The sequence below is a fragment of the Hydractinia symbiolongicarpus genome, chromosome 12 (assembly GCF_029227915.1).
Source record: "Hydractinia symbiolongicarpus strain clone_291-10 chromosome 12, HSymV2.1, whole genome shotgun sequence".
NCBI lineage: Eukaryota > Metazoa > Cnidaria > Hydrozoa > Anthoathecata > Hydractiniidae > Hydractinia > Hydractinia symbiolongicarpus.
In genome coordinates, this window is record NC_079886.1 from 7,743,446 (window position 1) to 7,770,909 (window position 27,464).

Genomic DNA, 27,464 nt, shown 5'->3' on the forward strand with positions numbered 1-27,464 from the left:
TAATACCCCTACTCCAGCATTAGAACTGTTGGACAAATTTATTTTATGTGATTTTAAATTGAAACCCCTAAATTCTTGCAACAACCAGAGAAAATATTTATGGCTTTTATTTAAAAAATATCAAAAATTTCATAAATACACATTTTATCGCTAAGAATTTAGATCACTTTAAATGACTAAATTAACACACCCCTTTTTTTAAACAGACAACTTTGGCACCTTGAAGTCGCTTTAAAGTTGGAAAAATAAGCATTCGAACCTGTCCACAACATTTGCTTGCAGAATAAGAATCATATCCAGTGACGTAATAGGGTATAAAAGCTTGAACACATATTTTATTATACCCCCCATTAAATAAATAGACCCAAAATTAATTAAAAACCAGAATTTAATAACTCTAACTCAGAACATATTATTATTTTACTAAGACATTAATTAAAAATATCTTTGAGGACTCAGAAAAAGCAATTTTAGAAGACTTTAGAACAGTAGAGAATCATTGAATCAATACATTACGTAAACTAAAAATTACATACAGAAATCATTGCATAAACAGAGTTCCATTTATAAAAACTGATTTGTACAGGTGTTGTACAAGAAGGAATAATAATTTCGGTAATAATTGTAGGTTTTCCATCATTGATAGGTTCCTAAAGAAAAGAACATAGTCAGTAAGTTTAGTACATTATTATTTAGATTTTTGTAATCTTTTCTTACTGAGTTCTCAACAAAAGGGAACCTGAGGTAAAAAATGATGTTGGACTTATATCATAGAGCTTAAAAAGTTGATTAACAAATCTTTTTAAATTTTTTAAAAGCTCTTTTAAAAAAGATGACAAAAAATGTCAAAATTTGGTATTGTTTTGTTTGACTCAACATCGTAAGGATACATTACAAATCGTTACTTTCGTCATTTATTTAAGCCTATAAAGAATAATTTTTTTTTAAAAAGGAATAAAGTTTTGACAAAAAAAATGGGAAAAGAGAGAATAATGTAAAACAAAAAAACATTTTTGTCTCAGTACTTTTCAGTAAGATTTAATTTGTTTACCAATTTTGATATTTTGAAATCAATTTTTGCTTGATATCTATACAAGCATTTTAAGATTATCATGACAAAAAAGTGTAAGGTAAAAACATCCAACAGAGAAACATGAAAAGGAACTTTTTTATCTAACTTCTGAACTAGACCTTGAAAAACAAAGCCAACACAGTTTCAGTACCAAAGTGGAGTAGATTGAAATGGTGTAATTTTTAGGTGGTTAGCTTTAAATGCCTTACCTTTTAGGCTTAAAAGTGAGCAACTTTAAAATGTGTTCAATTTATGTATTTCTTCCCAGTTTATTGTCATTAGAAAATTTATCAGGATTTCAGAATGTACTTTTATATAATTTTATTTCGCAGTTTAGGAAATATAAACAACATGGGTAATAGTTTTTCACATAACCCTATGCTGCTAGAGTTCTTGTTTCCCTTTTTTTTAAAAAAAAAAATGAAAAACAGGTAGAAAAGTGTCCAGAACAGTCAATATTCATCTTGTAAAACCATATATTTGGAAAGCAAATAGTTTAAGCTTAGGTTCCGTTTGTAATTATCGTAAAAAAATTGTTGTGTAGCCTTTGTTGTTTAAAAAGGCTTAATAAACAACAAGATGCAGGCGCTGCATAACTTATCTTGCAAATCAATGTCAATTACACATCAACAAGATATTTTTAATTTATTAACAGGTCATTTTACAAAACCTGAAAATTGATTTAGAGCTGTTCCTGGCGTGAGGGATATGATGCATGGCTATGATATTTACTGACCTTTTATATTTATGTATTAGACACCTGCATGTGAAATTTTTAGGTCCCATACCTCTGAGAGCCTTTGGCTATTTCTCAAAAATACCACCTACAATCTTATGAAATCCTTATAACAGGGAAATTCATTAGGATTATTTTTAAAGCTTGAAAGTCACAACACAACGTTTTCATTGCAAGGAATTATTTTGCGTTAATTTAACTTCACAAATGATTAATATAAAAGCCATCAAATTAAATATATTGTTACGACACCTTAGCCAACTGAGCTATTACCCTTGAGTAAAAACTCAAGGGTAATAGCTCAGTTGGCTAAGGTGTCGTAACATGAACAACGTAAATTCCGAAAAAAAATTTGCGTAAAAAAGCTGGTTGAGGAAATTGCAATTAACTTAGTTGTTAGTTAGTTAGTTAGTTAAGAGTTGGAAACCAACACTATCCTCGCAGGCAGGATTGTAAAAATATAACCTGCAATAATGTTAATGTATCTTGTCAAAGTTTATGTTTAATCTCTTGTTTTGACATGTGTACGTCTCTTGATACTCCAGTATTGTGAATGTGTTGATATTTATCAAACTGACTGTAAAAGTTTATTCTAGAACTATTCTGAAAAGAATCATTCCTGATCTATTGAAAAATTACCATCTTAATGGAACAGCGTTATCCTTAGTTCGATATGTGGATAATATAGATAAAATTTGGACACAGATTAATGATTCCTGTGGAGACACCAAGATGCTGTTGACAAAAAGTTAAGTGGAGTGAGTAAAATGGAATCATTATCCAAAGTCAATGATGAAGAAAAACTGACATCCAGATTGAGTAAGATCACTAATGTAATGAGGGATATAATCAAACTATCAAAAAAGCATAACATGGAAAGAAAACTGTACTTCAATGATGGCCTTGACAGAATTTACAAATTGTTGGTTGACAATACAGTAATGAAGTGGTTCGCCATTATATGTAATGACTTAAACTTTTTAACTAATTCTTCCATCAATTTTGTTTTTAGAACAAAATCATCTGCATACAATAACTCCCAATAGATACCCTGTTCTAAATTCCAGTGCTTCTGAGACTAAAACAAACAATAGAGCACTACTTACACAGTCCTGATGTACCCAAATTCTTATGCCAAATTCATCACTAAATTAATCGTTAATCCTGACATGACTTTCAGGATCGGTGTACATAGACTGAACTATCTTTCTAGCCACTTATCCACACCTAATTTTCCCAAAGTACACGGAACAACCTGATAAAGTTTTCTATCAAAAGCTTTCTCCATTTGTAGGGCCTTGGAAAAAAACCATATTTATCCTACCTATATCAATTCTTTCTCTATGTAACTTATCAATGAGTGTTAAGAGATTGTAGGGCAGTAAATTATGATGGTTCAGTGTATGTTGACATGAAAAATCAAGTTACACCTACATGTCTACCATCTGCGCAAATTTTGATTAAATTAGAGCGAAACAAGAATTGAGGATTCAAGGCATATCACTAGCAACTAAAATGATTAGACAGCAATAAAAAGGACAAGATTGATGTCATACAATGGGAGGATAAGTTACAGAAAATTAATCATCTAGAATACGTCAAGAACTTACAAATTGAAATTCAAACAGGCTGAATTTTCATACCATGGAGAGCAGTTTAGAATAGTAGTTTTTATTGCATTGAGTTTGGTGCCTCTCAATTAACAAGTTCTGGATTCTAGCCTTAATAAATTATTAGCTAAGGGTAGGAATAAAATAAACAAACTACAAGAAATTCTTATTAGATGGATGATATACAAAAAGTAGTTCTTCATAGAGACGGTAAAAAGATGTACAACATCCTGAAACTTCGCAAACAGAATTGTTGTTCTCAAAAAATCTAAAACAACCTATTTTTCCATTGTCCTTCTGCCTAAGTGGATTACTCCACGGGCCTTATCGACTAGTAGAATTATAAAATTATATATATCTAGATGAGGCATAACTATGGTTGGGGTCAAGGTGTAAATTTTCAAATTTGATAACTCTAGATCGTAGGACAAATTTAGTCAATTCAAAATTTAGTCAAGTTTCTTTTTTGATTTGACAAGGAGCAGGTAGACTGTCGTCACGCAAACTTGAAAAAATTTGTAGCTTGCCCATCTATTTAGACACAACAAACCAAGATCGAAAGTCACAAAAAGATCACAGTCATAAAAAAAGTCTACCATTTTAATCTACCACATGTGTAAAAAACATGCATCTCATAAATCACTATTCCTGTCAAAATATGCTTTCCGGGTCAAGTGTCATCTTAAAAGATATGTTGCAGCCTCGTGTAGAATTGCATGCTGCCATATTAAATACTCATGCTGAAGAAATCGTACATAGATCTATAATTGGCATAAATCAACAGATAACTGGATAGTGCTACACTGGATCTCTAATGCAGATAAACTGTTTCAAAATATGCTCCAAAGATATGATAACATATGTAGGAAGCAGAAGAGGCGCTACTTTAAATGACATAAATCAAAATTGAGATTGGATACAAAGAATCAGCAGATGAAGCTAGAGTAATCAATTTTGTGATAAAATCTGTAAGAGAACTGAATCTATTGAAAAGATAGCTCACAATGGAAAACACCATTCTAGCAGAGATTCTTAAAATAATATTAGGAATCTTTCCTTAGCTTTAGGTAATGTTACCTCTAATCTTGAAAACATCTTCTGACATTTGACTGGGGAGAAATAATTTCGGCAGATAATATCATCATAACAAAAAATCCAAAGTTACTTTTAGATAACATTGACATGATCATATTAACATTTTCATAGTTCGAAAACTGCTAATACACTTGCCAGCGCAATCACTTTCTATGGAAGGTACTGTGTTGTTTCTAAAAAACGAAAATCTAACACCTACGTAATACCACGGTATGGTGAAATCAACCAAATTTAGCAAGGAAAACGACATATGTAAGGCAAAGACAAAGTATAAAACAATAACAGGAGTATCTAGAGAGAAATGCAATAATCTACACAACATCTTGTTTTGATTCATTACATAGATGAATCTGATGTTCTGAAGGAAATTGGTGAAATTCATCCCAAAGTTAGACCAATAGTGGGTTTACTTTGCTGTGGAGTGTAAAGCTTTTAATTTATTTACGCAAGTTGTAAAAGTTACATATTTAATCACTTCTTTTGACTTGTCTATATCGCTTGGTACTGTGTGTCTATGTGTCTGTCTGTCTGTTAGATTAAATGGTAGCTTATTCCTTTCATCTTTCCGAAAAACCAAGGGGTTTATTTAATCGAAAACTGCATTATTTTTATATGTCATTTTAAATAGTAACCCCCTATAGTATTATTTTCCGATTGCATTCATGACTTTAAAATGAAGTTCTGATTGGGAGATGTTTGGGAGACCATGTGTAGCATTTTAAAGGTCTTTTTTGGACCTCTTTACCTTTTAAAAGGTTTGTGTTGCAGAAATGTTAAAGTCTTATATATATTTACAGGTTAGGATTAATATTTTAACAGATTTTTTAACCATGTACAAATCTTAATGCTTAACGCTTAATCTGTCATTTAACGGAGGTAACCCAGCATTTCGGCGCTGCCCCCCCTGGCTGGTATGCCTTCATTTCATAAGCCATTTTTCAAATAACAATCACTTAGGGTTCTTTGTAGCCGTTAAACACCTATTTCCCAGGTAAAATTTTTTAATAGTAACCATTAATGATTTTTTCTTATTTACCAGAGAAAATTATTGTATTTGTAATAAGTGAAACTAAAACTTAATCAAAATAATAAATTTAACAACAAGTGGATATAAACTGTTTTTAGTGATGTATTTTTAAATAATATTTCTGTTGGAACTTTGAATAGTTAAATACTTTATGCATTGCCGTAAGAGGCAATATAACTTTTTTTCTTTGTATATTTTTGGCTATTTTTAGTGCACACAGTAACAACTAATCTTACAGACTTTCCATGTGTAATCTTATTAGCAAATAATACATCTGCAATTGCATCAGGAAAGCGTCTCAACACAAATTACAAAGGCTGTATTTTTAACACGTTTTAATAGTTAATAGCACATTTTCAATTTTTTATGCCATGTCAGCTATAACATGTTCTTTACAAACAGCAATCGTTATATCTTTACAAGCACAATACACATTTCTTCGCGTTTCACAGGCCTTAACATGGATCGTTGCATTGGCACATTTTAATCCTTATTTACCTGGCTTACACATATGCCAAGTAAAACTTTCGCAGCCTGACAGCACCAAGTTAGATGATGCAGTTTGGCTATTTTTGAGAGAAAAAATAAACAGAAAAGAAATAAAACCAAACAAAAAATTTTTTTTTTATATTTAGAAATTAAATCATTGAGATTCCTTACGTTTTGCTTAATTGTTTGGTTAAAAGTTGTTGAACCACCACAGGTATCTAAAAAAAAATATAGCAAAGTAAAGCAATACAGTTTTCTGTCAACAAAAATGTTTTAAAAAAGTTTTTTATTTTGAATTTACAAGAGATAACCTGCTGACATTGACATTATATTATTAACAAGTCGTATAATCAAGGCAAAAAAAATTTCATAACTGGTCCCTTTTAAATATTTTTGTAACAAATATTATAATTCATAATTTCAAGACTTGACAAAAATTTTCATATACATATTTCTTTGCCTTTCAATAAACTATAGTTCTACTATTGTCAGTTAATCAAGAATTTATCCCAAAAAATAAATAACAGATAAAAATGTAAGATTTTATTTTTACGAAGTTCAACTTATTTAGCAGAAATGTTTGTATTTACATCTTGTAAAAACTATTCACAGGCCTCTGTGATTCACAACAGTTGAGTTATGTAATGTAAAAAACATGTAACACTACATTGTTTCTAAATACCTGGACAAACAGCATAACAACTTCTAGATTTTATACGAGTTTTAACACCACATTTTGCTTTGTCAACTCTCTCAGTCATGTTAAAAAGACATTGATTTGAGAAAAAGTATTGAATTCCATTTCCACAGGGCATTTTATTGTTCAAAGCTTCACATTCAGTCCAGTTGCCATTTGTATCATTCCATTTGTACAATTCTAAAAAAAGTTTCCAATTAGTAACAACACGAAGCAAAATCTTCAATAGATATTTCACTAAGAAATACATGGTGTGTAAGGTTTAAGAAAAAAGGAGTGTAAATAAATTATACAGTATAATATAAACAACATCACAACAAAAAATTCCCAATATCTTAAATAATGTGTAAATAGAATACACATCATTCAGCGAAAATGATTTGATTTTTTTGTATTTCTTCCATGAGAAACTGGCTTCCCCTATTATATGTACAGTTGTTAACTTTTAGTTAAATTTACAAATAAAGAACACACATGGTTTCGTACTGTTAGTTATAGCTACTTTGATGGAAACTTGTTATTTAGTTTACATTTAGAAAATAATAGATATATTTACTAGTTAGTTATTACAACTAGTTAGATATAATATTTTAACATTAACAAGAAGTAAGACAAAGAAATCACAAAATTTTTTACCCGGGCACTTGCAAAGGTCATATTCAATAAACGTTCCATTACACAATCTTCTGTCAATAATTTCTTCGTCCTTTTTGCAATCCCTTGTTCGATTCCAGATTCCATTTGTACAATTTCCATCACAAGTACCCCAGTGGCCCCAATTAGTTAAATTACCCATATCAGATGCTGCATGAAAAGAAAAACGCTAGATTAATAATTATTTTGCTAATTATTTCAGAACCACCTGTTTTGTCTAATTAGCAATAACGTATTTAGAGTTAAAATGCAATTAATGTTTTTTTTAACATCAACTTGAATTTTCTATTGTCCTAAAGCTTAAAAAAATTATTAGAGTAAAATTTAGTTTAAAAATTGTTAAATAGTAAAAATAATAAACCGGCCACCAAATCAAATTTAACTTTCTCTATAATGATAGTTGTTGTCTGCATGTCGCATGGATCAATTTCATAAAATTTACAAAAACGTTTTTGGCTAAAATAGCAAATGTGATATTATGATGTATAAGTTTTTCACAAGCTAAGACAACCTAGCTAGGTCTGTGTGTGACAATTATAAAAAGGAATGCTTTTACGTCTTATTTGCTAAAGGGTAAATTTACTATTTTTAACATTAAGCAACCACACCTTTTGTAATTATGCATCCTAAGCACCAACAAATAATTGTTGTTGATATTTTTTAACTTATTAGCAAGCTGTGTTAGTTTGTACCTTACACAGGAAGATTTTGCTGATGCAGCTTTTGAATTCAACGAAATTTCAGCAAACTCACTACTTGCATCAGCAATTTATGCTTTCACACATTTTATAGCAACATTATATATTTAGCGTTCTTAAAAGCCTTGTTCTCAATGTAATCTTTTGGTTTTAGTGCAATGTTTAGGATTGTATAAATATTTGCTATTCCCCAATTCTAAAACAAAAATTTGATAGAGAAAATTAGCTTAATTAGAACAATAAAATGATATTGGGGGATTAAATTTGAATTTTGAAAAAAGGCAAAAATGTAAAAAAAATTATGTCATATTTGGTGACACCTATAAGAATGTTTTTATTATATAAAAAAATTATTTTATTTTAGGAGTATTATTACTAATTTACCAAAGAAAACTATTTAAAACAAATAAAAAATATAAAAATGATTTTCAAAAGATCAGATCATTACACAACCATATAAAATAAAATAAACATGCCTGGAGCGATGCTGTGAAAACAAAACTAATAATGTAAACGTTTTTTAAAATAAAGAAGTAAAAGCTTTATTATATTTTTTTAAATCACGATATAAACTTTGCAAATCAACGCTTTTACAATTGGTCATGAGATGTCGAAAATATATATATATATATATAAACCAGGCTTGCTTTTGTCCAGCGGCAGTTAGCAAAATTAAAGTAGTTTTCTAGGAATGAAGTTCTACTTTAAAGATAAACTAGTCCACGGGTTCGCCCGTCCTTTATTTACCTTAATTCGTGTCTGGCTACTGTGGTTACCATTTTGCATGACAGACAGTATCTGGGTATTACAATATAGATAAACTTTCTTTAAATGATGTATTTATTTACTATAAGAAATTCAAAAAAGGAGAAAAAAAACAATGTAAATAATAACTCTTTTAACTTAGCACCATGATAACTCCCCTCAATAACTTCTCTAATTACTACAAACATTTATGGTCAAATTGCTCTCATCCAAAGCTTTGTTCTATTTTATTAAAAAAAATCCTTCATTAAAAGAATATAACCTTTCTTTTACTCCAGTTTATTAAAAAGGCCTTTTTCCTGATGCATTCGCTGCGTTATCTCACTTTTAGCGCTGGAAAAACAAAGTCAAGTATTAAAAAAACAAACTGGTTCAATGAAACAAAGGGAGTAATAAAAAAGATTTCAAAGCATAAATAACTGAAAATTTGTGTTGTTGATCTGTAAGTAAGAAAAGCTGTCTTGTGTTATAATGATAATGACCTGTTCTAAAACCACAGAGAATATTTCAGAACATTAAAGGTAAAAATCAGTGTTGCTGATTTACAAGTGAAAATAGTTTTTTTGTGTTATACTGATAATGACCTGTTCTAAAGTACAGACAATGCACAAGTTTAGACAAGTGTAGTCAAGTATGAACGAGTGTGGACAGATGTAGACAAGTTGGGTTACTATATGGAATCAAGGAATGTAGGCGAATCATAAGTGTAAGTATATGGAAGAGGGAAAATGTTATGATCTTTTGAAATTATATACTCGCTTTTTTCAAAGGGATTTTTAAATATTAGCTGAGGCTGTGCTTATCTTTTGACACGTTTTTAGCTTGAAAGTTCTTGTTTGAAAAATTAAATTTATTTTACTAAACAGAGGGTTTTGAACTTATTTAAAAGAAAATGCTTCTACCCCACAAGACATTTCCTGCAGGACTAAATTATTTTAATTTTATGAGACAATCAAACTTGATAGTGCAAATTCAAGAGAATGTGCAAACAGCGTTTTCCTTTCTAAGATTATTCAGATTCTACTTGATACTAGGATTTTCTTGTTTGTTTAATTTTTCCTTTTTCGAAAATGCCAAATAAGTGTGGTGTAAAAAAAATTTCAGTATAAACACACACATATCTGTTATATAGCATAAATTTTAAGTGAAAATAGTTGTTATCCTGTGGAAAAATCTACAAAAATTCACCCAGAAAAATTTTTAGTAGTGCCAATACCTCTAATACCCATTAGACTCAATCAATTAAGAAAAATTCGCATGACTGAAACTTTTTAAAACATTCCTTTGTTTTAAGTGCCATTTTTTCTGCAACATTTTAATGTAAATTGTGCTTTTTGTAAACATGCTAACACTGAGAAAATAAATTGGGTAAAAGTACAATTCGGGTCTAGACCCATTACCAAACAAGTCCTTCGATTTTCTCCCTGTTGACTGGTTATAAACAAGGTTTGGTCTCTACATCTTTGTAACTTTTAATAGATTTGTCTTAAAATCGCATATTTTTATGTCGAATTATAAAAAATGGAAGGGATCGCTAAATACTTCTTTGTTTAAAACAAAACCATATTTTTTAAGGGAGAAAAAAGGCTTTTATTTGCGAAAATGATAACTTATTTTCAAGATTTTTACCTCTAGTTTCTTAAAAAAATTTCTGTTGTTTCTTGACATCTGTTTTAATTATATTTTTCTGGATATATCAGGCAATGTGTTACTTTGTAGGAGCATGAGTGCTACAAATGTTGTCATAATGGCAAAGTGGCACTTGATTATCTGTCTTCTTACCCTGAGGAGCTAAAAACATTACTCACAATAAGTAAAATGATCAGTGATGCAAGTAAATTAGTGCTGTTTCATTTGCTTCATTGGAAGCAAATTTTCGTCCCTTTCCCAACAATGGACCACATGTTTTTGTTTTAGATTTGGAGTAAAGAATATTAGACAATGCACTGTTCTGTATATTAATGGCAAATAAAAATAAGTATGAAATAAAATCGTACATTGATCACATTCTGTATAGCAGTTCCACAATCTTAAACCACGTTGTCCACATCCTTTATCGTTTACTTCAATTGTATCATTCCCCATGCATTCTGTTTGATTTGCTATCCGAAAACCATTTCCACATGTACTAGAATTCTGCATTTCCGGATGTGTTAAAATACATTCTGAATGTGAGTCCCAGTTGGACCAGTAGCATTCATCTAAAATATATTAAGTTGTTGTTAAGGATAAAACATCTATACATCTATAGGTTCACACAATTAGTTTACATCTTAAACATGAGCATAAACAGTGAAACAATAAAATTTTTGGACAAACTTGCAGCCATTATGATTTTTACTAAATCCAATATCATCACTTTCCAGCTTTATTGATAGGTAAATTAGTGCAAAAAATAAAAAAATTCAATGAATGGATTTAAAAAAATGATTTGATAAACATAGATAAGGATGCCAGCAAATCCTTTTTAAATAATTTTGGTTTGTACTGTGTGTTGCTTAGCAAGTAGATTTTTCCGCATATGAGACTAAGTGAAATTTGTTTTAGACCATTTATAGAAAATAGTAATTCTAATTCTCAGAAAAAAACCCTTTTTTGGGATAAATTTGCTTTTTTTGCCCAAAATGGCAACATTATGAATTTTTTTTGAAAATTTTTTAAAAAATTCACTTTCTAGCATTTATTGCTAAGTTACTTTGTGCAAAAAAAAAAGAAACTAAGGAGTGGCTCCAAAGAAAAGCTGCCACATAAAACAGACAAACTCTAATTCACGGGTCACTTCGCTATGGTGTGACCAAAAATATAATATATCTGTGCGAATTCTCCAAAAAAGTATTTTTATTAATTACACATTTTGGACATGATTTTGTTAATTGTTTGTTGTAAACTTTACTTACTTACTTTGTTAAGACAACAAAATAGTACATGATATACCTGCAGAACAGTTAAAACATTTCCTTATATGATGGATGCTTGTATTACAGTTGCTTGGATCATCCATACAGAGCTTTTGGCTATGTTGAGCACCAAAGGCATCTATAACAGTTCTGCAGGTTGACCAATTACTCCACTCTAAAACAAAAAACAAAGTGTTTAGTGTTAATTAAGAATCCCTTAAATATGCATCCCATCTAAAAGAAAAGAACTAAGTAGGTGTCAAAAAACATAAAACACATATGGTGCTTTTACATACCTTCATTTCAACATAATAAAGTGATATTGTTGACTACATATAACGCTTATGCTTGTTATTGCAAGGTGGCTAATGTACAAATGACGAGTATACTTGTTTCACTTTAAGTTCACATTCTTAATTTTGGTGTTGTTTTGGCTGGCTATAAAGTTTTTGGATATCATAAAAACGACTATTCTTTTACCTTTTCCATTAAAATCAATACGTTGCTCATTTGTGATCTTACAGACTTTAGAAGAATATAATTAGTTGTTCTACGGGCAAAGTCAATAGTAGCTTACGGTCGGTTGGTTGTTGAAATAAAAATAATTTTATAAATAATAATAATAATACAATCATAATAAAAAATCATAATAAATAATAATGATAAATTTTAATGTTTTTTTAATGTTTTTTGCACAGTCTTATAAGAAAATTTAAAATTTAGTGTGAAATCCTTTTACGGACCATAGTTTAGTTTACAATATTTAAATTCTTGCAGTATTAAAATTATTTATTTAACATTCCAAATGAGAAGAGTGTCACGGCAAGCGTATTCTACATTGTTTTTATTATTTTTTCCAAATGGTATCGACTAAAAGTCTTATTACAGTATTACAATTTAGCTAGCGTAATTTTAACCATATAATAATCATAACGAAGGAGGGTTTTACACCAATAATAATCTGTCTTGTTATTCACTTTTATTATAACTATATTTTAGCGAAAGTAGGTAATTTTTGTTATAATTCACATAAAACTTCTAAATCATGCTACTTTGTAAATAAAAAATTATCGCATCAAATTACCAAGAACAAACATGGACTTAACAACAGTGGTCCTAAAGTATCGTTATTGATTCACCTTGTTTAGTATAATTGTAGATTGACATTCAACGTAAAAAAATTACATTATTGATTAGTTTTTATGCTCAAATATTTTTGATTTAAAAAACACACACAAAAATAATTATTAAAATTTTTTGTCATTATGCTCTCATGACATTATTTTAATGTTAATTATGTGATTATCATAATGTAAAAGATGTTTCACGTCGGTCACAGTGTGGATCGCGAAAATCACAATACATCGTGAAAGTTGGCCCCATGATGGATCACGACTTTCAAGAAGCTTGAAAAATTTACTATCGCAACAGTCCACAATGCTTTAGTGGCAAAGATTTCCAGGATGTGTGCACCATCTTTTTGTAACAGCGCTATGTTTTCCTTATTCAGAGTGGTAAGATAAAATCTGGTCGCTGGGGTTCATTTCTGACATCAAATCATTGTAATCTCTAACGATGTTAGTTTTCTCTTTTTTTTTAACGGAAACGTTTTGTAACTTTGACAAGTTTTGGGGCCACGAGCTTTTAAAATAGGGAGGCCATCTCGTTTGTCTTTCTCTTTACAAACCACTACATCATCTTTGGCTCTCTAAATCATCTTGCCTTTCTTGAGCTTGTTAAAGATATTATTTCGGTTTGTCTGTTCGCTATTCATAGTGGAAAGTTTATCACTTCTTGAACATAACAGTTTAGTAGGCTAGCCTACTAAACTATCATGTTCAAGAAATGATAAACTTTCCACAGTAATACTCATAAAACTAGACTCCGTATTTGAAATGCTTGTTTTGGGTGCACTATCTGAAAACTATGCGTCCATGCCATAGCATCATTGATTCATTGATAAAAAGTATATTAATAATCAGATCTTAGATAAGAAAATCACGGAATTCAACGAGATAGCTAAGTTCTTTGTGTGATAAAAATTTTTGATACAGGTAAAATGCTTTAGTGGCAAAGATTTCCAGGATGTGTGCACCATCTTTTTATAACAGCGCTATGTTTTCCTTATTCAGAGTGGTAAGATAAAATCTGGTCGCTGGGGTTCATTTCTGACATCAAATCATTGTAATCTCTAACGATGTTAGTTTTCTCTTTTTTTTTAACGGAAACGTTTTGTAACTTTGACAAGTTTTGGGGCCACGAGCTTTTAAAATAGGGAGGCCATCTCGTTTGTCTTTCTCTTTACAAACCACTACATCATCTTTGGCTCTCTAAATCATCTTGCCTTTCTTGAGCTTGCTTGTGGAAAGTTGCTTTGGATTTTCCCTCCTTGCTCTTTTCTAAGTGTTCCTGTCACATACAATTCTTGTTTCAAAGAAATTCAGTAACTTATTGCCAGTGAGCATGTATTATCCTTTATTTAGAAAAGGGTTTATCAGTTTCAATACTATGGCTGCAGATCGTGCTGGTCGTTAAATCATTGACCACCATGTCTCTGCAGTTATAAAATACGTCCATCATAAGTACAAACCTCATGAAACTCTTATTAAAGATATTATTTCGGTTTGTCTGTTCGCTATTCATAGTGGAAAGTTTATCACTTCTTGAACATAACAGTTTAGTAGGCTAGCCTACTAAACTATCATGTTCAAGAAATGATAAACTTTCCACAGTAATACTCATAAAACTAGACTCCGTATTTGAAATGCTTGTTTTGGGTGCACTATCTGAAAACTATGCGTCCATGCCATAGCATCATTGATTCATTGATAAAAAGTATATTAATGACCCTCTTCCAATCTGATCTAGACTGTGTTAGATCTAAACTCAACTTCCTCTGTATCAAGTCTGTCCTTATAACCTCCTGCCAAGCCTTTCTCGAATTGCCTCTGGGCTTTGCCCCAGGAACTATCAAGTCTCTACACTTTCTTACCCAATTATCCTCCTTCATTCTTTCCAAGTGCCCCAGCCAATTCAATCTTCTTATCTGGAAAACATCTTTAATTCTACGGAGACTTAGCCTGCTTCTTCGCTCATCTGAACTCTTTCTGTCTCTCAGACTGGCATTACACATCCACCTAACCATTCTCATATCATTCCTTTCTAAACGGTCAAGATCTTCCTGCTTCACTGCCCATGTCTCACTACCGTACAACATAACACTTCTTACACAGGCCTCATACAACCTACCTTTTACCTCAATTGACAGGACTCTGCTAGTCAACAAAGGAAGTAACTCTCTGAACTTTTTCCGAGCAGAACCTATCCTGCAAGTAACACTTCTTCCAACACCCTCTTCACTGCCCAACATATCACCTAAGTAACAGAAGTTCTTAACTATCTCTAATGAGCCACTGTTGTACATCATCAAAGCTGGAAATACTTCATTCTCTATAATCTCACCTTTGCAACGCTTGAATACAAACTGTATGTCAGCTCTTAACCTTTCACTAATACTACTGCACTTCTTATGTACCCAATGCTTGCAAGTCTGACAAAAAATTGAGTTACTACCAACCCCTTTCCTGCAAACTCCACAAGGCCACTTTCCAACTACAAGGTCACACTTGGCTGCAATGCTACTAATCATGACTTTAGACTTTACTAGGTTTACCTTCAGCCCTTTCTCTTCTAGACCTTTCTTCCACTTCTCAAACTTTTCAACTAATTCTTCCATCGACTCATCTGCATACAATAACTCTCATGGACAACCTGTTCTGAACTCCATCGACAGCGCTTCTAAGACTAGAATAAACAACGAAGGACTAAGTACAGAACCCTGATGTACACCAACATTTACACTAAATTCATCACTAAGTGAATCGTTAATCCTGAAACGACTTCTAGCATTGCTGTTATGCTGTTATGCTTCTCAATATAATTAAACACATGTGAGAATAACACTTGTCTCAAGAGATAGAAAAACTAAAAACTAATAATGAACTAAAAGGTTTGCGTCACACCATACCTAAATAAAATTAAACTTTTGATATCTTTTTGATCGTAATAAATGCTTCTAAAATCTTTCATTTTCTAAATTCTCAAATCAAATACATGATTAGTGTTCAAAACCAAATGCTTTGATGGTTCTGATCTTTTGTTATTACTGACGTGTTCTTTCCATCGGAGTGTGATGTCATGCTTTGTCTCCCCAATATATGCCTTTATATATAACATTGCTTGGATGAGGAACACGATCTTTATTGTGTGTGTTTTTATGTTGATAATTATGGTATTTAATGATGTATATAAAGTGACTAATTTTAATTGTTGTATATATCTAAAGATGTTACTACAATGTAACAAAAAGCTTCATAGAAAATATTTTTATTATATACGTGTTTTATATTATCATTTGATTTTGGCAGTTGAGAAATGAAAGTTTTGGTAGTCAACGTGTTAAAATATAGCAAAATGTCTAACACAAAATGTTTTAGCAAGTTGTATAAAAGTATTATCTCTGAATAAGTGCTTGGACAATTGCTAAATATATTGTTGAAAATATATATTTTTTTAATGGCTTCTTCACAGTTTTTCTTCAGATAAAATTGTACTACATTTGTGTAATTATAAGAATTATAAATTAACAATTTATTAAGAGGTGGGGCATGGCAATAAAATTGCCACAAAAACACCAATGTATATAGTTGAATAACTAGAATTAATAATTAAAGATGCCTCATGAATGCCAAAAATTTTACTAAAATGTATGCTTTAGAGCAGTAAACAGTGATAAAAAAGTGCTACTTAATTCTCCTGAATTGTTGCTTTTTCTTTATGTCTAACAACAATCAAACTGACGATACGAACATGCATACAAAACGCTGTCACATAACAATGAAATGACTGAATAACTAGCCTATAGGTAAATTACAACTACTATTATACCCTTACCTGTTGCACCAGCATAATTGCAAGCAAATACCACAATCTAAATTCAAGAATAAAAAATAAAGAATAAAATACAAAAAACAAATTAAATTTCTCGGAGCTAGGATCTTGTAAGATAAATACTTTTATTTATTTTTTTTTGGTTAAAAAAATCAATAATTGTAAAATTATGCACTTGTTTCTCACATTATTGTCAAACATAAGAAACAAAAAAAAAACAAAAAAAAAAAAGGATATTAACCCTGATTAAGATATTGTCTTGAAAAAATATAACAAAAGGGAAACGATGATGCGTCAGAGGATTTTTGGGAAAAGTATAATACAAAACTTTCCCTGGGAATGGGGTTATGTAAAGTTTTTAGGGTTCATTGCGTCAAACCTAAAGTCATGTTTTGCAATTTTACAAAATAACAATTTTACAAAATAATAATATGAATTTCCATTGGAACTGCTGCTTTTTTAAGGCTGTTTTTTGCTTCAATTTTTTTTTTTGCAGAACAGAACAGAAAGGAAAAGAAAAGATTCTGGGCATGCTTACATCAAATGTTTACATCATGTGAGCCGAAATTTTTTTTTTTTCTGTTCTGTCCCGGGGAAAGTAGAATCGAGTTCAACTTTTTCTTTGCATTATGTGCGGAAACGACAGGTAGAAAATTAGTTAGTCAATCAGATTATTTTATTTTGTGAGAATTGCATAAAGTGTATTTACTTTCTGTATTGAATTTACTAGCAAAAAGACTTGAGGTGTCCTGCATAATTTATATTTCAAACTGTTTTAAGCAACTGAATCCTTAGACACATATGTGTGTGTTTGTGTAGGAAGGGAGGAGGTTGTTTCTTCGAATGGCTAGAAAAATTATGTCACTCTAATATAAACAAATAATAGGGTTAAGTTTGAAACTGAAAGATAACGTTAGACAGCTGTTTTCATTGTAACATACAGATAAACCTTTATAAACTAATTGGCTTTGTAGTTCTTAATTTTTTATTTTCGAATGATAAACCGCCACACTTAATAATAAAAAACTTTTAGGTATTTTAAGATTCTTGGCAAAAGGTTTTCAGTTTCCTAATTATGAAGAAGCAAGCACAATAGAAAAATTGTGGACATAGTGGCGAGTATACTATGCACTGCAAATGACGCAATATGTCTGTAGTTCTTACGTGCGAAAGAAATTGATGAATGAAAAAAACACATTATGCCTATTAATGCAGTCAAAAAAAGACTTCTGAAAATAAATATTTTTAAATTTTTAATAAGTTGGTTGCAATACCATTTAAATATTGATTGCAAAATACGTAAAAACTATTTTTTCAAAAATAATGTTTTTTCTCTGACCATAACTTAGAGGCTTCAAATATGTTTTACGTCAATAACTTTCACACTCTGAAAATACATGTTTTGATAAAATATGTTTCATGAAAGTTGAAAACATAAGCAAACCTATCAATAAGAAAATAACACCCAAGCAATAAATCACCCAGTCTAAATTACAATAATTTAGACTGGGCGAGCAATCTGAATAAATGAAATAAGTTTATGACTGCATATTTTATCACATCCTTTCTATCACTTTATTTTATCTTTTATCTACACAACAGCATATTAGCTTCAAAAAGTCTGGAAAAAAACTTGAAAAGAATTTACTGTATTTTTTAAACCAATTGTGTCTAATATATAGGGCCTGAAAAACAATAATTATAATGGTAACTTTTTTTTAATCACATGTAAAAAAATTATGATTAAGCTCGGTTTAAAACACAGCTAATCATACACGGATCTTATAGACTTTGATATATATACATATATTAAGGAAATAAAGGATATTTATATTCCTGACTTAAAGTTAAAAAATAAGTAAGAATAAAAATAATCAATAAAAAAATAAACCAAAAATATATATAAATATATATAAAAAAACTCACCAATAAAACAAACAGGCTCATTCTTTTTTTACTGACTTCACCTTCACGAAACTGATCGTGCATTAAAAACACACATAAAAAATTTGAATATTTTTTTTGAACTTACTAATAAATTTTAATGTTCAGTTTCTGACATGAATGCAAAAGTAGCGAAAAGGGAAAAATATGTTTGTAAAAGTATCATTCAAATCTTACGCTAATGTAACCCTTAGCTACAGGGATTGAACAATTTTATTATACCACTCCAGAACTTGTCAAGATTTCAATACTACATTAACTATGCATGTCTTTTAGTATCTTTTCTCATTAATAATAAATTCAGTAGTTCAGAAATAAATACAGCTTTTATTTACTGCACGCCAATTCATGACAGGGATAATCTTACTGTCTTAAAAAATGGAAATAATTTAAATCTTTGATAAAAAATTAAAATAAGAAACAAACAAACAAAATAAGAAGACGTAAAGAGAAAGAAAGGAAAAACATAATTAGGAATAAAAAAAATCTAATAAAGTATATTATACAAGAAGAAATTCAAAAGATTGAGACATTATTTAAAACCAAAATTATGATTAAACAAACACAAATAATCTAATAATGTTAGCAAGCCCTTGCTATTTTCACCACACACAAAATATATATTTCACATACTAAAACTATTTTCTTCTTCCTTTTTATAAATGCAAATGACAGTTCTACTTTTTTTTAATTATTTGTTATTTATTAAGTTAAATTAAAATAACCCATGGAACATAAACATCAATCATAAATGTCTAATTTTTCTTATTATACACACATTAACTTGTTATGGTTAAAATCTTTGACACATTTCCTTGTGCTTCAGAAGATGTAAGGTGTGTTTGGTAACACAAATTTAAGAACTTTCACAATTGAGTTGAACATGTGGGTGCTACACTTAAATACCATAATGTGCCATAATGTCATACCATAATGTCCTACTGGTATAAAACTCAGAGCTGGCAAAATCATGGACTGTGCTTTACAAAATGTAAGGTGTGTACAGTAACAAAATTTAAGAAAAAGTGATCAAGTTAAATAAATAACAAAAATAAATTCGTTTTTTAAAGGGCTTCTGAATGATAGACAATATGAAAAAATAAAATAGTCTAATGGTCCCGATGAAAATATTTTTTTAAAGGCTACTTATGAAATCAGTTCAACCATTACACTGTCCTTTTAACAATTTTAGAATAAACCCAAAAAGCACCTCCCAAATTATATAATAGTCATAGTCTGAGTGCTCAAAATAGTTAAGTGCAGCTGCGGTTTAGATCCCCCACAAAAAATTTATTACTTCATGTTAACAGGTGATATTTACCTTCACAGTTCACCAGGCATTTTGTTTCACAGATTATCTAATTATTTCCAGCAGTATGTGCCTTTCAGGATTATCATGTTCAGTATGACAAAGCCTTGTCCCACAGCAATTGCACTCATGTCAAGCATCCTGTCTCACAGTGATATATTTCAGATCTTGATTACATAGGGGATACTGTATTTATACATTAAATTTTAGTAATTTTACTTTTTATTCCATAAACTGGTCCTATTCTTTTCTATGACGCTGCACCACAAAAAGCATCTAAAGAGTAAACAAATAAACATTTAAGATTCGTTTTCCTAGATTATATCTAAACAAAGATTTAATATCAATATCAATATTAAGGTTACTGTAAAGGAAAAAACTCACTTGATGAGTAGTCTCAGAAAAATCCTTATAATTTATCAATACTTTCATATTTTTTTTTATTTATTTTTTTGTTTTTGAATGTTTGATAAAAGTCTTTTTAATAGTGATATTTACGTGAGATGTTAATTTCCCAAAAAGAAAATATAATGAAATAAACACACACCATTTTTTTTCACTGTACGTTTTAAAATGGCTTCATATATATATATATATATATATATATATATATATATATATATATATATATATATATATATATATATATATATATAGTAACAATTTTATGGAAGTAGACCATGATCCTACCAAACGACACATAGTTATTGTTAACAATTTTGTTGAACAATGGAAACACAAACCCACGAAACAATGGATAGATTTTATTTCTTGCACCGAAGCACGTCCAGGTAAAAATTCAAACCTTCATAAAACGCACAAAAGCAACATTCTCGTAAGAGTCTTAACCACTGGTTGTGGAACTGCTATTCATAACTTAGCAATGTTTGTTGAAAAACATTGTGCAGATCAAATACCAACCCAAATAAAAGATACTCAACATTTCCTTTAATTTATCGGTAATATTAACACCGACGGAATCCATGACGATACAAACGTAGTATCCTTTGATATAGTAAATATGTTCCCAATATCAACAACAACAAAGTAATTGCTGCCATTCGTAAAGCTCTTGTAGAACTAAGAAACAACCTTCTACAACCTGCTTGGTTGATGCTCTTGCAATATGTTTAAAAAACAATAACTCTGTTTTTGACAATAAACACTTAATACAAACTAGTGGCACTGCCATGGGTGCTGCAAACTCTTGCTCTTACGCCGACATTGCTATTGAAAAGATCGACACAGTTGTGTTGACCTCTAGACATTCCGATTTCTTTGGACGTTTCAATATGGCAAGGCTCAATTGATCGTCTCAACGTATTCTTAAATCGACTTAACTCAACTTAACACAAATATCCAGTTTACTATGAAAATAAGTAATAATAAACTTTGTTTTTTGGATGTTGAAATTAATAAAGTTAATAACAAGCTCACTACCACTGTGTATGGTAAACCTACAAATAGCCATATGTACCTACACGGTGATTTGTGTCATCCTTCCGCTACTATAGACATATTTCAATGTTTACGTTTTACGGCACTTTTGCGCAGGCGAAAACTTGCGAAAAAATCGACAGGCAAAACATTGAGGGCGCCCAGTGTCATTTGTTAGAGGTTATTAAAGAGAAGAGACGTTTTCTACTGTTTGGATATATTTACTTTTTAAATACTTTAAAAAACTGTTATTTTCATAACAATGCCTTATAGCTGTTGCGTACCTAATTGTACAAATCGTCGGAAGACGGGTAATGAAGGTAGATTTTACAAAATTCCTAACAAGAAGCATCCTGTGTTGAGGGAGAGATGGCTGACTGCAATTGGCAGAATTGAATGGTCAGAAGAGTTAATAAAGAATGCCAAAGTGTGTCATTTACATTTTGTGTCTGGTAAGTGACTTTGTTCACTTATTTTTAAAAGTTATTTTGTAAAGTAGTGTGAGCCATATTGTGTTTTGTGTCCCCTCACCCACATGAACTTTTGCTCTGGAATTTTGAAAATTTTATAGATTTTTTATTGTTTGCTTTTTGAGGAAAAAAGTCCAAAGATTCTTCTCATCCAGACTGGGTACCCTCAGTATTTGAACGTTGTGGAAAACAAGTGAGTGAGAAAAGAAAGCTTGAAAAGCAACATAGACATTCTCGACTCACAAAACGAAGGAAATTAACATCTGAACTAGTAGCTGAAAGTGAATGTGACGATGATTTTAAACCCCCAAAAGATCAAGGTCCTTCCATGTCAGAATTATGTCAGAAAGTACAAGAACTTGAGGAGAAAGTTAAATGCTTAGAAAAGGATTTAAAAAATGAGGTGGATGAAAAACAGAACATTTCAAACAAATACACTGGATTGAATAGCGAATATGCAAATAGATTAAATGAAATTCATGGACTTAGAAACAAAAACAAAACACTTTCATTGAATAAATTTTGTTATAAGTCATTGAAACAATCTCCTGAAATGTTTTATTTTTATACTGGCTTAAACAAAGGAAGATTTAATTGGGTGGTCAATATTGTAAAACATAAAATTAAGCCAGCAACAAAATTGTTGACACAAAAAGATCATGTCCTTGTAGTCCTCATGAAATTAAAACTTGGACTTCTTAATAGGGACATTGCATATAGATTTAAAGTTCAACCACCTGTGATTTCTCGTATCTTTCGACAATTGTTACCACTACTAGCACATTCATTATTGTTTACACTGATATGGCCTGAAAAACAAGCTTTAAGAATAATGTTTTAGATGCTATAAAAACTGTTGCTGCTGTATAATTGACTGCACAGAAATTTTTATTCAGCGACCATTAAACTTGAATGCCAGGGCACAGACTTGGTCCAATTACAAAAATACCAATACAATAAAATATTTGATAGCTTGTTCTCCATCCGGTTCTGTCAGTTTTTTATCTAGAGGATGGGGTGGAAGAGTATCAGATAAAGAAATAACGATCAAAAGTGGCTTTCTAGACTTAGTAGAGTATGGTGATATGGTTTTGGCAGATAGGGGTTTTCTTATTGAACAAGAATTAGCCACAAGGGGAGCATTTTTGAAGATACCTGAATTTACTAGGGGAAAAGACCAAATGTCTACTGCAGATGTTGATCAATCGAGGCAAATTGCACATGTTCGAATACATATTGAGTGATTGGACGATTAAGAAAATTCTTGATTCTGAACACCACTATTCCGATAACCCAAGTCGACCTAATGGATAAAGTAATGGTGGTTGTTTGTGCACTAGTCAACATAAGCAAAGGCATTGTATAAATTATATGTAGTGCATATACTTTAGTAGTACATTTTACTAACTTCAAACATTTTTTACAAACTTTAAACATAATTTTTTTAAAAACTTTATATATATTTTACTGACTTTGTTTTACTAACTTTTTATATATATCTTTTATATTGCCTTTTTTTGAATTTAAAAGGACATTTGATTTCTACCAAGCCCAAACTGTGGCAGTCACATTGAACTATGCCATCAGGGCTGACACCAAGATATGGAATATATATTAATATATTATTAATTAATATATTAATGTGTAAACCAGTTGTTTTGACTTGAAAGTTAGTGTGTATTTGCTCCAATTTCTTTGTATAAACATCCCGAGCTCTTGTTTCCATTCTCTTTCCGTATCTTGTAGCAACAACATCGACTTGATCCTTGTATTGCATAACTGTGTCCACTAATGTTTTTGTCTGTTCTAAATCACATGTGAAGGCAGATTTTGAAACTGATGCTGTTATACGCCCAGCCCTGTGCAACATCCATTTGCTACTGATACTTTGGAGTGCTGTTACTTTTTTCAAATTATCATATTGATTTTGAAAACACGACTTTGTATATTTTTCATAGTTTTTTACTGCAATATTTTTTACCTCTGCATCAGTTTTATTAATTGCTGTTGGCTCATAAATAAATGTAAGAGGTTCAGGAAGGCTGTTTTGTTCATTTTTGTTTGCACTATCTGTGTCACTGTTTCGGTTTTGATCATCGTCAAGCCATAAACTGATGCTTTTAAAGATAACTGCATCTGGAGCAATCTGCCTTAATTCATCAAGCTGTTCTTGATCCTTTCCAGTAATAAATTTTATTGGATCAGGTGATACAAAACCTTTTATTGTGTCTCCAAAAGGATCATCAACTTTTGAAAGTGTCTCTGTCTTTTTTGGTCTTCTAAAGTCAATTTTACTTAAGGGTGCAGGATGAGCTCTTTTTCTTGCCTTTTTCCAAGAACATAAAACACTAGTACATGCTGTTTTGTTCAGCTCTAATGTAGCACATGCCAATAATTTAAATAATAATGCAGCAACATGACTGCAAGCTGAACCAAGTCTAAAAAAATATTGTCATTATTTATAATATTCGTTTGATCACTATAATAAAAAGACGATAAATAAACTTACCCTGCAACACAGGTGCAATTTGCAGAATGTATCCAACCAGTTTTATGCATTATAATCCAAGTGTCATATAATTTTTGCGTTTTCCCCTGCCTTTGACTTGGTAACACAGACGATTTTATGTAACAGAAATCTACTTCTTTTAAGTGGTGACAATACACTTCTTGTACGTGCCCTGATAGATAAAAGTTGTAAGCTTGAAAAGGATTTGTGTGCTTTATGCGACTCGTGTGTGAACTCGCTAGGAGTGTGAACCAAATACACATGCAGATCAACATAAGTTATATCTGGAAGTAGTAAAACGTCATCGCTCCAATCGCTAGTCTGCAGCGAGTAAGGATCTGCAAGCATAGTCCCATCTGCAAGTGTAAGTTATCCAGTATATATAGTGGGATTTATCTGCATTTGAAAGAATTTGAAAATAGTCAGCATTTTTCGACATGTTGAAATATAAATAAACGCACGTGCCTTCTAAGTGTTGGTTTTTATCAGCAAAGAGGAAGTCCTTCACACAATCGGTACATTGTTGGCTACGTTTATATGTTGGTTTATTTAAACTGTTATGTCTTATCGGAAACGTACGTAGTCTGTGGCTCGGCTTAACTTTGTTGTATATAGTCATCCATAGCTTAAAAAATATAATTGACAGCTGTTCTCGCTTTCATGAACATGATTTTCAAATACTAACAGAAAGGATGTATAATAAACAAGTAAATACCCCACGGGCAAGGACTTTTTTGTTGAGCAAGCAGACATTATAAGATGACAAAGAGCTTCGATCGATAAGCGAAACGACTTTCCTTTTTCAGTTTCTTGAGTAATTATAGTTATATTTTATGCTCTTTTCTCATGTTGTTTCTGCTGCCATATTTTGCCTGTCGAAATGCGCAGAAGTCTGGGAGCCACTCATACCGCGTCATAGTGAAATACGTCTATTAACGGCATATCTACTGGTGTAGCAACAAGATTAAGGAGAATCTGCTCTTCTGATCCGTTTTTTATGATTTTTAAACGATCTACAGAAATATTTACGCTTTCTACAATGCTGTGGAAACGATCCCTTAAGACCTTAGCTAGATAATAAGTCTAATTAAAACAAACGAACTTCCTATAACAAAACGAACTTCATATATAATTGCTGAAAAAATTTCAAAAAACATCTATATAGATAATAGTCCAATTATAGCTAATAAACAAACTTCGTAGCTATAAGTATACTTTCATACGAACTTCTTTGAAATAATACAAACAACAACTTATAAAAACTGAAATTCACAAAAAAAAATTATTGTTCCGAAAGCAGGACTCACTTAGTGTCACAGCCAGGTCTACCATCTTTTGGCTTTTCTCCCAAGGATCTCTGCCAGCCTGTTCTGCTAAATATTTAAACCGATTTTGGACAAGATCAAGCAGGGCAGTGTATTACTTTTGATTTAAAATGCCACCATCATTTAATACCTCAAAAGCCTTGTCCTCTTTGCCCATTAACAATGGAGGTGACTACAAGATGAGGAAGACCATAATGGATGGCTGTGGACCGAATTTGGTGTGCTTGTCACAAAAACAACCCTGTTCTCTATATTTAAGACAAAGAATAAGCTTTATTATTATATAGCTAGCTATAGACGGCTTGCGTTGTGACGTCATTTGTTTACATTTTCTCGGACCTTGTGGAAGCTGGCAGGATAAAAAACAGCGAGCGCCAGCGCACGTATGGAGCTTTTCTAATTCTTTTATTGGAGCAGCCTACTGCACAACAAGAATCAGGCATTTCTTCAAATATAAGTACAAATCACAACCAGAACCTCTTGTTTTCACTGGCGCTACTATCCTGCCACCTAGTGCGCATGCGTTCGGTTCCGTAAACACGCAATCCATCTATAGCTTTTCGTTCAAAACATTAGGATGAGTACCCGGGAATTATTTTCAATTATTGCACAATATATGGGGTCTGCCCAATGGCAAACCTTTTAAAAAACTAAAGAAAAAAGCAAGTAGTAGCTGGGATACCTTTACTCTTGCAGTTTCGTTGTTTTATTCAGCTAGCCAGGTAGCTAGGCTGTGGCTACAAGTCCATTTAACACACGTTCATTGAATTACTCCAACCAAATGGAACACCGACAAATAAACGCTCACTATCCGACGTTCTTACAACACGCATTTTCGTGCTAAATGAAGCCATAGCCTACTCTGTGCTCCGGTCCATGGTCTTTTTTCTTGGTAACAAAAACATTTTCAAGACCCATTACCAAGAGGTAATCTTCTGTTTCTGATCCGGGTTTTTTTTGTAAAAATTAAAGGATCAATTCTCCCTACTGACACAGCACAACAACAACAAAATTAATGCTCCCAAGTCTTTTAGAATTTACACGGCTGCAGCGTATATATTGCAATATTTTTCCGATATTACTAGGCTGCATTGCTTTAAACAGTGAAACGATTTACCGTGGGACCTAATTGAACTGATTTTGAACTTTGACCAGATAAATGCGAAAAGTGAGACTATTGGACTGCAAGAAATAACAGCAATTACACTGGGCAATGTGGTAGCACTTCATTTAAAAGTTTAGATAAGTAAGTCACTTTTTACTGTGTTACCAAAATCCCTGGGGGCTAGCCCGGCGGGATTGCTGTAATTTCTATCGAATCTGTGCAAAAAATTTATTTCGTTAAATATATAATACTAACATAATTTTAATGTCCCGACCCGCAAAGGAAATAATAGATTAAATATGATATTTGATTTCGTTCGGAATCAATAAAATTCTCAACTACTAATAGTTACTTTTGATGGATTAATTAAAAGTTATGCTTTTTTTATTTTAAGAAGCGAATATAGGTAAAACTAAAACAAACGAAACTGCGCATGCTCAGAAAGATTTCGCCAGCGAATTTGTCGCTCCGTGAAATCCGCCACTCCTCCCCTGACTGCTTTCAACTCTTATTATTAATTTTTTATTCATAAACTCGATGTGTGGACGGAGAGCTCGTACATAAACAAAACGATATGTCACAGGGCACGACTTTTGAGCGTGAAAACAACAGGCTGTGTTGTCCTGGCCAGCTGCAGGTAGGTTTCCGTGCAAAAAGATTTGTAGCGGAAGGCAA

At 31.4% G+C, this 27,464-nt stretch overlaps 1 protein-coding gene across 5 annotated transcripts in view; it reads right to left on the reverse strand.

Annotated features, from left to right (window-relative positions):
• Positions 1 to 26,732, reverse strand: part of LOC130621138 (A disintegrin and metalloproteinase with thrombospondin motifs adt-1-like) — a 45,593-nt gene extending 18,861 nt beyond the window's left edge. Inside the window, exons 1-10 of one of the 5 annotated variants that reach the window (XM_057436448.1) lie at positions 26,367 to 26,732; positions 25,667 to 25,732; positions 19,956 to 20,219; positions 16,694 to 16,730; positions 11,778 to 11,915; positions 10,841 to 11,044; positions 7,363 to 7,530; positions 6,712 to 6,906; positions 6,201 to 6,247; positions 537 to 650 (exon numbers count right to left, since the gene is read on the reverse strand). In XM_057436448.1, the coding sequence (XP_057292431.1) occupies positions 537 to 650; positions 6,201 to 6,247; positions 6,712 to 6,906; positions 7,363 to 7,530; positions 10,841 to 11,044; positions 11,778 to 11,844 (795 nt within the window). In that variant the 5' untranslated portion in view covers positions 11,845 to 11,915; positions 16,694 to 16,730; positions 19,956 to 20,219; positions 25,667 to 25,732; positions 26,367 to 26,732. Of the gene's footprint in view, positions 1 to 536; positions 651 to 6,200; positions 6,248 to 6,711; positions 6,907 to 7,362; positions 7,531 to 10,840; positions 11,045 to 11,777; positions 11,916 to 16,693; positions 16,731 to 18,616; positions 19,261 to 19,955; positions 20,220 to 25,666; positions 26,177 to 26,366 lie in introns of those variants that run through there. The other 4 variants (XM_057436449.1, XM_057436447.1, XM_057436450.1 and 1 more) reach the window with 4 other exon arrangements.
• Between the last annotated feature and the right edge of the window lie 732 nt (positions 26,733 to 27,464).